The 11,728-nt window shown below is 58.2% G+C and overlaps 4 protein-coding genes and 1 non-coding gene across 5 annotated transcripts; 1 reads left to right on the top strand and 4 right to left on the bottom strand.

The window, feature by feature from the left end:
* Nucleotides 1–647: 647 nt before the first annotated feature.
* On the top strand, nucleotides 648–2,948 carry ASPACDRAFT_120209 (putative flavin containing polyamine oxidase; the record flags this gene model as incomplete). Its single annotated transcript, XM_020196328.1, has 5 exons — nucleotides 648–1,011; nucleotides 1,063–1,200; nucleotides 1,249–1,299; nucleotides 1,353–1,605; nucleotides 1,677–2,948. Coding segments are annotated over exons 1-5 (1,553 nt in total), but the record flags the coding sequence as incomplete, so codon positions are not given.
* On the bottom strand, nucleotides 2,908–3,474 carry ASPACDRAFT_120208 (uncharacterized protein). Its single transcript, XM_020196327.1, has 2 exons — nucleotides 3,429–3,474; nucleotides 2,908–3,356 (listed from the first exon to the last, which is right to left on the bottom strand). Exon 2 carries the CDS (start codon nucleotides 3,346–3,348, stop codon nucleotides 2,986–2,988), a length of 363 nt encoding a protein of 120 aa, XP_020055444.1. The 5' UTR covers nucleotides 3,349–3,356; nucleotides 3,429–3,474; the 3' UTR covers nucleotides 2,908–2,985.
* Nucleotides 3,475–3,865: 391 nt separating this feature from the next.
* ASPACDRAFT_1870165 (uncharacterized protein) lies at nucleotides 3,866–7,142 on the bottom strand (the record flags this gene model as incomplete). The annotated part of the gene is made up of 3 exons (XM_020197946.1): nucleotides 3,866–4,255; nucleotides 4,367–6,805; nucleotides 6,837–7,142. The coding sequence occupies 3 exons, from the start codon at nucleotides 7,140–7,142 to the stop codon at nucleotides 3,866–3,868; spliced, it is 3,135 nt and encodes a 1,044-aa protein (XP_020055443.1).
* A 1,626-nt stretch (nucleotides 7,143–8,768) lies between these two features.
* ASPACDRAFT_120207 (uncharacterized protein) lies at nucleotides 8,769–11,197 on the bottom strand. The gene has a single exon (XM_020196326.1). The coding sequence runs from the start codon at nucleotides 11,060–11,062 to the stop codon at nucleotides 9,011–9,013; it is 2,052 nt and encodes a 683-aa protein (XP_020055442.1). The 5' UTR covers nucleotides 11,063–11,197; the 3' UTR covers nucleotides 8,769–9,010.
* A 341-nt stretch (nucleotides 11,198–11,538) lies between these two features.
* On the bottom strand, nucleotides 11,539–11,624 carry ASPACDRAFT_t172. Its single transcript has one exon. It is a non-coding gene; the product is annotated as a tRNA-Val (tRNA).
* Between the last annotated feature and the right edge of the window lie 104 nt (nucleotides 11,625–11,728).

The raw sequence follows: 11,728 nt of genomic DNA, 5'->3' as shown, positions 1-11,728 counted from the left end.
AACAAGCAACAACCCTCCGGCGATAACCACAAATTACGTAGATTAACTCTCGCTGATAAGCATTGACCGATTGGAGACATCTTCCGAGGCCAGCTCTTATCAGTAATCATCTACGGAGTAGTTATAGTTAGTGATTAATTAATTAATTCTCAAGAACGGGACAAGGGCAACGCATTTCCCCTGGACGGGACAAAGAGGTAAGCAGCTTGCGAGGCAAAGGCCAAGAGAAGCTGGCAACAGCTGAACTCGGCTGGGTTTGCCCTGGTTTGAGGCGGGGAAAATTTTGGTGAGAAGTGAGACTAGTGGTGATGATCGCCGAGGTTCTTGCAGCTGATGACTGGTTGTACCTGTCGCTGGCTGTGTACGATGTACGGCCAGGGAATATGAGCTCACAGACAATGCAGACTGCAGAAACAAGATACGATGCCTCTTCTCACGGCCTACTCCGTATATCTCAATCGGCGACTCTTCCGCTTCAGGGGCATCCCCCTCATCTTCACCACTGAGCCTCTCTCTCCCCACAACCCAAATCTGCCAAGTCCAAGCGTATCTTTAATTCTCCAATCCGTGGTTCTTCCCGGACCCGCTTGGACTTGCCCGAATATGCTTAGAACCCCGATAAGCCAGTGTGATAAGTTGACCATCCCCGTCGGTGGAGCTCTTCAGCCCGTGTTGAGCTTCTGCAGCTTTGGGTAGGTCGATGAACCCGGTGGCTCACCGGAGCTATTGAATTAGCATGCTATAAAAGTTGGCGATTGCCCAGTTTCTTCCTCTCTCTTCCCCAGCTGCCCCTCACCCACCGTCTTTCCTCCTTCGCACCATGCGATCTTTCCTGCTGGCACTTCTCGGGGCGTGGGCTGTCCAGCCCACCGCTGCCCATGTTTCTCATGCTCGTGATCAGGGCCAATGCAAGCAGACCACCGTCGCTATTCTGTAAGTCGCCTGTTGCTGCAGAAGAAGAACGTCACTGACTGGTGTAGTGGTGGTGGTATGGCTGGCATTGCTGCTGCGGTAGGTGTCAACTGACAATATAAATAATCGAAGAGTAGCTGACTCCAACAGCAAGCGCTGCACAACGCCTCGATGAACGACTTTCTGATTCTCGAGTACAATGACCGCATTGGAGGACGGGCGTGGCACCAGCCGTTCGGCAAGAAGAAGGATGGCAAGCCGTATATCATCGAAAACGGCTGCAACTGGGTAGGTCGGACCGCTGTGTATTCTCGAAAACCTCGCTGACTCGTGCAGGTGCAAGGTCTTGGAAGCCCTGGGGGCCCGCAGAATCCCGTCTGGACGTTGGTGAGTTAGCCAGCAGTCTCAACGCACCGTGCGCACGAAGCTCACAGTCCCAGGCCCAAGTGTACAATCTCTCGACCACCTACTCCAACTACAGCAACCTGTCAACCTACAACCACAACGGCTACAGCGATTACTCCTACCTGCTGGACGAGTACGATGACGCCTACGACATCGCCAACGCCAACGCGGGCGCCATCCTGACAGACAACCTGCAGGATTCCACGGCGCAGACCGGTCTTGCAATGGCCGGATGGCGTCCAAAGGTGACGGACATGGAGGCGCAGGCGGTGGACTGGTGGTCTTGGGGTAAATTCCAGAAAAATGAGGTCTGACGACTTTCCCTCTGGAATAGTCTAACTAACACTCCCGTCGCACAGACTTCGAAGACGCCTACACTCCGGCCGACAGCTCCTTCGTCTTCGGCTGCGCCGGCAGCAACCTGACGGTCAACGGCTTCAGCGACGAAGACAACTTCGTGACCGACCAGCGGGGGTTCAGCACGATCATCGAGGGGATGGCATCGACCTTCCTCCGGCGCAACGACAGCCGCCTGCACCTGAACAACCAGGTCACGAACATCACCTACACCGACACGGGGGTGACGATCACCACGGCGTCTGGCGACTGCTACCAGGCCGCGTATGCGATCACCACCTTCTCCCTGGGGGTGCTGCAGCAATCGGACGCGGTGACCTTCTCGCCGGCGCTGCCGCAATGGAAGCAGGAATCCATCCAAGCCTTCACGATGGCGACCTACACCAAGATTTTCTTCCAGTTCAACGAGACCTTCTGGCCCGCGGACACCCAGTACCTGCTGTACGCCGACCCCGTCACCCGCGGCTGGTACCCGATCTGGCAGTCCCTCAGCACCCCCGGGTTCTTTGAGGACAGCGGGATCATCTTCGTGACCGTCACCCAGGAGTTCGCCCACCGCGCCGAGCGCCAGTCCGACGAGCAGACCAAGCAGGAGGCCCTCGCCGTGCTACGCGCCATGTTCCCCAACGTCACCGTCCCGGACCCCGTCGCCTTCCACTACCCGCGCTGGTCCACCGAGCCCTGGTCGTTCGGGACCTACTCCAACTGGCCGCCCGCCGTGACGCTGGAGATGCACGAGAACCTGCGCGCCAACGTGGAGAGGGTGTGGTTTGCCGGCGAGGCCACCAGCGCCGGCTACTTTGGGTATCTGCACGGGGCGTGGTTCGAGGGCCGCGCAGCCGCGCAGGAGGTCGGCCGGCTGTTGCGCGGCAAGTGTCTGGCGGGCAACTATACGGGCAGCTGTGAGGGCCGGAAGCGGTACGAGGTGCTGCATGGCACGAGTCCGCTGGCGGATTATACGGCGGTGGATGGGTGGACGGCGAACAGCTTCTATGACTTCAATGATGATTAGTCGTGTCGCCACCGAGGAGATAGAGGTAAAGAGGGAAGGTAGGAGGGTGTATACAAGTTTAGTTGTGGAGTGTACTTAGCAGAGGGTGTATATCACGTACAATACTTGACACTGTTGAATTTCCGAAGTAACCCGTTATTGTATGCTGCATCACAATCAAGCTTCATGACCTTCATAACTATATCCCATCCCCCTCGACTATCAACAAAGCAACTGCATCACATCAACAACCCCCACGACCCCCAGCCCCCAATTCCCCCCCATAACTCCAAGTTCCCCTTGATATAGTGAGAGGAAAATCACCACTGACACCAATTCACCTCCAAGCTCACATTCGCCGTCGTCAGGTACGCCCCCTGCGCGGTGTCGTAGCACGGCTCGACGACCTCCTTGAAGGCATCCAAGCACTCCTCCATGCCCCCGAAGACCCCTGTCTTGGCCACCCGGCCGCGCTCCACGTGGCTGGCGTTGTTGCTGATCCACTTGTCCCAGTCCCCGTAGTTGACGTTCCACCGGTAGTTGCAGTACTGCAGCGACCAGAAGTTCTTGATCGACAGCTTGCTCAGGCAGTTGGTGCCTTCGCTGGTGGGCGCGCCCGGGTAGCAGGTGGTTGTGGCCGTGGCCGTGGTGATTAGGGGAAGGAGGATTGTGATGAGCTTCATTTTGATGTCTGTTTTCGGGGTGGTTGGGTTAGATTGACCTTATACTGGGGGAGGCGGCTGGGGAGGGGAGGGGAACTGACTTTCTGCGATGGTTTGGTTGGGACTTGGGTAGGAGGGTTGGTTTGGATTGCTGGGAGAATAGCTGGGGCATGTGGGCTTTATATACCCCCTTCCTTGAGGCTCTGATCTACGAACATTGTTGTGATTGTGTGGTTGTTGTCGTCTGGATGCAAGGAAGGGAAATCTGCCAGGGACAAAGTCAAAATTTGCACTTTGCTCATATCGCCTATGTACGTACCGAGTATAATCCAAGTGAAAAGCCAAGATATGCATTCTATGCTATGCTAAAGTCTATACCCGATGCTAAAATTAACAAGAAAGAACAAAGCGCCGGCCGCAGATATGCATGCATGTGTTAGACACGCGCCAACCCCCCAGCTTTACGTTCCCACTGTTTCTCCCCCCTTGCGCATTCTCCCCACCAAACTCACGAATCAAGACTTCAAGCAAGGAATAATCAAAACCCCCACTGCTCCAACCAATTCCCCATCAACTCCCCCGTCACGCCCCCCAACCTCGCCATCGTCCCACTCCCCTGCCTCGTCCGCTCCACCGCAATCTCCGCCGACAGCACGCTCCCACTCAGCCCGCGGTAGAAATCCAGCAGCTTCAGCGCCGGCTTCGCGCGGACCTCCTCCTCGCTGGGCGAGGGGATGCCCTCCAGCTCCCGGAGCCAGGCGTCGAAGCCCACCGCCTGCACGTGGGGGTATTTGGCCTGGATGGCGGGCACGAGGTCGGCCCAGGCGGTCTTGGTCGGGTTGACGAGGTGGTAGACGCGGTGCGGGGTCTGGGACTGTTCGCCGCGGCGGGTGTGCGTGAGCTCTGTGGTGATGGTGGCGAGGGTGTCCTGTCGGTTTCACACTTGTCAGCTTTTTCTGTTTCTCTCTTTGCGTGTGTGCCTCTTTCTTGTGTTTTCATGTTTTGAGGAGACAAGGAAAGGGAGGGGGGGGATACTCACCACAGGCACCCAATCGACGGCATACCCGCCCAGATCCTTCGGCACCTTGCCCATGGCCACGCTCGACTTGACCAGGTTGGGCACCCACTCGTCCACATTCCACTTCCCCTGCCGGGTGGTCGGCCCCCCGATCTGGCCCACGCGGAGCACCGTGGTTGGGATCCCGGAGCGCTGGGCCGCCGCCCAGCACAGCCGCTCACTGACGAACTTCGACTCGCCGTAGCCTTGCTCCAGCACCGCGCGCACATCCTCGACGGGCGCCTCGGGCACCACCCGGCCCATCTCCGCCGTCCAGCTCCCGATCGTGCTCACGCTGGACACGAACGCCAGGTGCGCGCGGTGCGCGCTGGCGTGGCTGAACCGCAGGAACTCGAGCACCCCCCGCAGGTGCGGGTCCTCGAACGACTCCAGCGGGTGGTTGAAGTTGACCTTCCACGCGTTGTGGATGATCAAGTCCACGGACTCCGAGAGGGTGGTGTAGGTCGCGTCGGAGAGGCCGAAGTGCGCCGCGCCGAAGGCGACGGTCAGGAATTCCACGCGGCTGGCGTCGGAGAGCAGGGCCGTGTCCAGTCCCTTGGTGGTGAAGCTCTCGCGTTGGCGGTCCGCGGCCGTGGCGCTGCGGTTGAAGCAGTAGACTTTCGCGACCGTGGGGGAGGTCAGCAGCCGGTGGAGGAGGTAGGTGCCCAGGGAGCCGGTCGAGCCGGTCAGGATGACGGTGGATTTGTCGGGAAGGGAGGTGGGCAGTGGCTGGTGGGGCGGGAGTTGGGCGGCGTATTTCTCGATCATGTTGGCGATGCGCTCGGGGCGGGAGATGGTCGTCGCGCTGGCTTGGCCGTGCACGAGGTCGACCAGATACTGGCCCAGTTGGGCGACGCTCGGATGAGCGTAGATCTGCTGCTGGTTGATTGCGACGGGGGTGTCGGTGAGGCGGTTGGCGACCGCCGTCTGCAGCGTCCGCGCCAGCTGGATCGTCTGCAGCGAGTCCATGCCGGCGGCGTAGAGGTCCTCGTCGTCCTTCAGGTCGGCGCGGGCGAGGAGCTCGGCGACGAGGCTGCGCACGTACTCGCACAGGTGCGCCAGGTCCAGTGTGTCCGGCAGCTGGGGCACGCCGGCCGCCTCGGCCGCGGCTGCGGCAGCGTAGATGGCCTCGATCTCCTCCGCGTAGTCACTGTTGACGGCGCGGCGCTTGGTCGTGCCCTTGGGAGTCACCTGGAATGGCTTCGCGGGCGAGGCCAGCCGGACCTTGTTCTTCGACACCCGGCCGTACTTGGGCACCGTCTCGTTGGCCCGCTCCACCGTAGGCCAGATGGCCTCGATGAACGCCTTCTCGTCGGTCACGGGACCGCTTGGCTCGACCAGCAGCGCCGTCTGGAAGCGGCTCTGGCCGATCACCAGGGCGTGCTTGACGCGCGGGTGGCCCTCGACCGTCTTCTCCAGCGTCACGGGGTTGAGCTTCTCGCCGTTGCTCAGGACGAGGACGTCATCCTTGCGGCCGTGGTACTTCCACAGGTTGGGCCGCTCGGGGTGCTGCACGAAGAGGTCGTTGGTGTGGTATTCGTGGAGATCGGGGAAGGTGTGGAAGATGCCGTGGATGCGTCGGCTGTCGGCGCGCCGGGGGATCACCAGCTCGTACAATCCATCCCCCTGCGGCTGCATCTCGACGCCGTACGCCGGGTTCCACTCGAAGTAGCCCCAGACCTTCTCGCCTTGCGGCACAAAGGAGCTGATGAGCCCCATCTCGCTGGATCCGATCACGGTGATGACCTTGGTGTCCTGCTCGAGCAGATCGCCCACCTCCGGGGAGAGCGGCGCGCCCGCGAAGTAGACGGCCTCCAGACTTCGGAGTGCGGCGCGCGCGTCGGCGGAATGGCTCATGTCTTCCAGGATCGATGGCGGTAGCAGGACGGCGGTGGGATGCGTGGCTTGAATCACGTCGACAATTATATCCACTGACAGGGGCTTGTCGGGACACATGACGAATGGGATCTCGTGGAACAGAGCTTCGGTGAAGGCGATGAGGCCCATCAGGTGAACCAACGGCGTCGTCGACATCACCAGCTGTCCCGGTTGGAGATCGTGGAACAACGCGGATTGACGGCCTTCAGGGCGCGAGAGATAGGCGCCCATGTCCATGGTTGCGAGGAAGCCGTGGGTGAGAGGCACGGGTTTGGGCATGCCCGTCGTCCCGGAACTGTGGATGATAATGGCCACCTCATCCTCTGCTTCTTGGTATGACTTGTCGAAGGGGTAAGGGGAACTTTCGGATTCGAGGAACTCGGTCAGAGAGGGGACTTCGAAGAGTTGGGTCTCAGGCTGGGCTGTCTGAATCTCCGACACACGGCGCTGCTTGTCAGGGGTGTAGAAGAATTTCCGGCACCTGGTGACGGTGAGGATGTGCTTGTAGGCGTCGTCCGAGAGACGGGTGGAGGGAAGAAGAGGCTGGTCTGGGTTAGTGCTAGCCCAAAGTGACTGGGCCTTTGAGATATTTTCGTACCTGATAGCCAGTTTTGTGAGAGGCCAGGATGAAGACCAAGTACCGCACGTCGTTCGTGGCCATATACGCGATGGTCTCGGGCTGTTTGGCTCGGCCGATGCGAGCTTCGATCCAGCGAGCGCACGCATCAACAGCACGGGCGAGGCCCGCAAAGCTCAGTTCCTGGTAGCCATCGGACACTTCAGAGCCCTTTGGGATGAGGCCGACGAGCTCCGATGGGGATGAGCGCGCGCGGTGGTCGACGGTCGCGGGCCAGAGTCTTTCACCGGGCAGGTCAGACATGAGTAAATCGTATAGAGCGGGTTGGTTCTGAGATGGATGAATTTGGCACGAGAAAGCAGATGAAGAATTTTTAGAAACTGTAGACTAGGCAAAGGCAATGGGAGTTAAGCTGTGTATAGAATGACCCAGATTTGCGAGGGCGACGAGGGTATTTGTAGGCAACGAGTATGGTCGTGGAGGCCAGTCTCGAACGATCCCGCCATCCGATAGCAATGGAGCATATTCAACAGAAAGTCGACACAGGCGCAATTGTGCTCAGGGATCGGCGGTGGAGCCTGACAGGGGGAGACAGTCTCAGGACAGCATGCAGAGACCCCCCGATTACATACTATCGTCATTCTGCAGATGTCGATATAGACTTGGACGATAATCCCGCATCGAAATTGGCATCAACGCCACGCCGGCTGATTTCCACGGATGAGTCGTGCCCAGACGCGGCCCGGATGCTTAGCCCAGGGAAGTCCCAGGTACATCAAAACCTAAGCGATGATGATGATGGCGCGAAGGGAGTACAAGCTTCAAGATGAAAGCATCCTTCCCCCAAGTGCCGATTGCCGCAGCCGAGGCTCCATGGTGAGTGATGTCAACTTCACCGGGCACATAATGGTCATACCAGACAACAACACGCCAGACAGCCACTGACGCGCATTATCGAGCAGATGGAATGATCGGGAACCCGACCGGGGGCGAGAGTTGACCGAGACGAGACCGGTCGGAGTGGGTCATCCCAGCAAGAATGAGAGAAAAGAAGTTGGCAGGAGAGGAGGATGAAGCCAAACCAAAGAGGAAAAACGGGTGTCGGCACGGGAGGCGGTGGAGTCGCAGGTTTAAATGTGGTTAAAAGTGGTTAAAAGTGGTTAAAGTGAGGAATAGTGAGGGTTTAGTGCAGCCTCATCCGTGCATAGCGGACGGTCTTGCCAGAGAGGGTATGGTGGGGGAAATGCTTATTTTGGATGATTAATAGACTGGAGAGAGAAATCATCCAGAAAGCAGGAATGTCAGCAAAGATAGGAGCATCCTACCGGTTTCAGTTTAGTTTAGCGGGCAGTGCAGTTGACTTGCCCTCAATGGCATTGCATGCATCAATGAGGGGGAACCCATCAATAACAGCCATGGTTGTTGTGCTCCGGCCCCGCCCACTTGGCCTGGTTGGGCGGGCAATCTCGGGATTTGCTGGTGAAACAGCAACATTGGTTCTATATTAATCCATCGTTGTCTAACTCCTCTGACTCAATACATCTGAGGACTCTGCCTATGATTTTTTAGTTTACAGGATCTAAGATAACATTCAAGATGTCGCCTCATCCATGATACTTGCTTGCATCGTGGGCGAATATATAATTATAGTATGCTGTACCTACATACACCGCACCTCAAGCATCCGCAAGAAGATAGGAAAAGAAGGACAAAGGTTATGATCTAAACCTAATCTTATCATGTCCGTAGTAGGAAGGTAGACTCTCATCATGAAAGGACGATCCTCGATCTCTTTTCTGCCCCGTTTTGCCAATATCGTTCAGGCATTTCGGCGGATGATGTCACGGCAAGCCGCGCCGGTGTACAGTCTATCTACCAAATCTGTGCAGGCTTCTAGAACGAAACCTCGTGTCACATCATCATGAACCAGCTCTTTTTATTCTTTGGGACGGGGTTGTGGAAGATAACGGGGTGGTTGGGAGCAGTGCCTGTTGAGTCGGCTGAGAAGTGAAGGCGTGAAGGTATAGTCTGAGCTCGGACAGAAACACGGTGAATTCGTACAACTAATATCAACATCCGTACACGAAAAGAACTGAAAACAACAAGCTCAGCAGGGATGGGAAAACATTCATCGATTCCATCATGTACTTATAACATACATCAGGCAAGAATCAACTGCTGAAGACCTTCCACTCGACCAAGCGCACCTTCTCCCCCTTCGTCGGCGTAAACACCAGCCTAACCTGGCTTGTCTGCGCCGTCTGCCACGAAGCATTCGTGATCCCGTTCGCCAGCGGCTGATCATACTTGGCCTTCGACACCGCCGTCCACGAGTCGCCATCGAGCTGCTCGATCCGATACGAGGTGGGCACCGCATACCCCTGGGTGGCATTCGCGAAGAAGGCGATCTCCGCGCGGCCGGTCTGCGTCGCACTGCCGAAGTTGATCTGGTACCAGATTTCCGTGCCGTTGCCGGCGGGACTGTCCCACCCGTTGGCTACGTCGGTCTCCGGGTAGAACCAGACTCGGCCGTCGATGGCGGCGTGCACATCGTCGGCATCCGCCCCGGCGACCGAGACACTTCCCACCGGATACTCCGTGGTGGTCCCCAGCTGGACGGAGACGGCGATGGGCCGGTCGACGGTGGGCGGCGCCGCGCGGGTGATGTTGGCCGCCAGGCGCGTCAGCTTCGACGCACTGGCGACCGTTTTGCCGTCTACCTCCACGTAGAGCCCGGCCTTGCCGTAGTGCTTGCCCGTAGCGTCCCATTGCACGGCGACCTCGTGGCCGTGGTAGAGGATGCGCTCGGCCCGGAAGTATGAGACGGTCCCGCTGTCGGCCTGCGGGTTGACCTCCAGGACGTTATCAGCACGGGGTCGCAGCCCGACGAATCCGGACAGGATGACATCGACGAACCCGGAGTGGAAGTAGTGCGGCGAGCGCGTCAGCCCCACGATCGGGCTGCCGGTGTCGGCATAGTAGTCTTCTTCCACGTCAAGAATGCCACCGCGGGCCGGGTTGTAGTGCAGCCGGGCGTATTGCAGCAGGATCTGCGTGTAGTCGGCTTGGTTGATGACCCCCGTGGCGGCGGACTTGGGGTAGTGGTCGAGGAGATTGGCCAGTGCCGTGAGCACCTGGGTCGTCTGGTATGGCCAGGCCGGGCCGTTCCACTGGCACTCCGGGTGGGTGCCTTCGTAGCGATACTGCACCATGTAGTACTGGTAGCTGGGTTCGTTGGTGCGCAGCCCGTGCGCCCCAGCCAGCTTGTCCGAGTCCAGGACGTGGCTCCAGGCCGCTGCGTAGGTGGCATTGTCGTCCGGGAGGTCATGCGCCCAGGGCACGTAGCCGACGAGCTCTCGGCCGCGGATGAAGTCCCAGTATGTCACGTACTCGTTGTTCACCTCGTAGCGGTCGATGAAGTGGGAGAATGTGCTGTTCCAGAGGTCGGCCTGAACGAGGCGCTGGAGTGTGTCGGCGTAGGCGTTGTACTGGTCCGCCACAGCGGTGTCACCCGTCAGCTCGGCCAGTTGAGCGATCGCGCGCGCGTTCGCGTATTGGTAGCTGTTGATGCTGGGACGGAAGGAGTAGCCTCCTGTGAAGCCGTCCGTGCCGTTGGTCGCATCGATGCTGGAGATGGTGTACTCGGTGGCATCAGTCAAGGGTTGGATCCAGTACAAGCCTTTCGATGAGTCGTAGCCGCCAACCCCGAGGGTCGTCGAGTTCCAACCCTGGAAGAAGGATTGCATGGCTGAGAGATGGGACGTAGCGTCGTCAGCGACGCCGTCCACCAGATACACCTGCCACACCCCATCGGCGAGGGACTCGGAGAACTGGTTTTGGATTCCGTTGGGACCGAACAGGAAATTGCCATAGTCGCTGGTGAAGCGACGGTCCCGCGACCAGCGCCCTTCGCGCAGGTGGAAATTGGAGGCATCAATCAGGAGTGCCCACGGGCTCTTTTGCCAGCTCACGTCGTTGAGAAACTCGGTGGTCAGGTAGCCTTCGGCGCCCAGGTCACGCTGATGAGCGCGGAAGACACCCCAGCGGTAATAGTAGACATCTTGGAGCACGGTCTGGTCGGTCTCGAAGAGCGGGATGCGGTCACGATACCAGGGGGCATCGTTGCCAAAGTACTTGGAGGTGATGGTGTTGACGTTCAACGCGGTGACTGGGACTAGGCCAGCAGCCAAAGCAAGGGAGAGAGCGGTACTGAGGGTCAACATCTCGGTGAGCGCTACATTTCCACTTCAATTCGAGTTGAAACGAGGAGTCTCAGCTTAAATGTCACCCCACAGGAGCTCTGCCCCTGGAATGGCTTGTGCTGATCCTCCGGTGCGGAGAGACATGAAGAGCCTGGGGTATCCGGAGAATTTCCTGATTCGAGTATCGAAAGAATAGCCATGGCTGAAGACAAAAAGATTTAACCGTGTTTCGTGCGGGGAAAGCACCAATCCTGAATCGCTGAAGATCTTGCTTGGCAGGGGGGGGGTGGGGGGAAGGGCCTCAGTCATGCCATCAGTGCTGGTCTCGAAAATGAGTGAATGGCGAATTTCCGCTTGTAGGGTTGATGAGCAATAAGTGCAGGTGGTTTGGAACCTGATAAGCATCCAATATATATTAATAATGGCCATGGTTGACGATGGGGGTGGATGGTTGGAGGAGGTAAAGTGGCTGAGGGCGAGAGGAAAGAAAAAAAGCATAGTCACGCCCGGGATCGAACCGGGAACCTTCTCGGGTCGTTCAGCGGATGTGAACGAGAAATCATAACCATTAGACCACGTGACTGTTTCTTGTTGTTTTGCCCCTCAATTGTTCATTGTATAGAGATTCCTCCTGCTCACTATCTTGTCTCCCCTCAACCCCTACTCAGTTTCAAAAACATAACCCAC

Source organism: Aspergillus aculeatus (genome assembly GCF_001890905.1).
Source record: "Aspergillus aculeatus ATCC 16872 unplaced genomic scaffold ASPACscaffold_9, whole genome shotgun sequence".
Lineage (NCBI taxonomy): Eukaryota > Fungi > Ascomycota > Eurotiomycetes > Eurotiales > Aspergillaceae > Aspergillus > Aspergillus aculeatus.
Note: the sequence above shows the minus strand (reverse complement) of the source record. Positions and strands in the feature narration are given on the sequence as shown.

Bases quoted from the DNA above. Each gene is read 5' to 3' on its own strand.
- ASPACDRAFT_120208 (XM_020196327.1), bottom strand. From the start codon at position 3,348: ATGAAGCTCATCACAATCCTCCTTCCCCTAATCACCACGGCCACGGCC.
- ASPACDRAFT_120207 (XM_020196326.1), bottom strand. From the start codon at position 11,062: ATGTTGACCCTCAGTACCGCTCTCTCCCTTGCTTTGGCTGCTGGCCTA.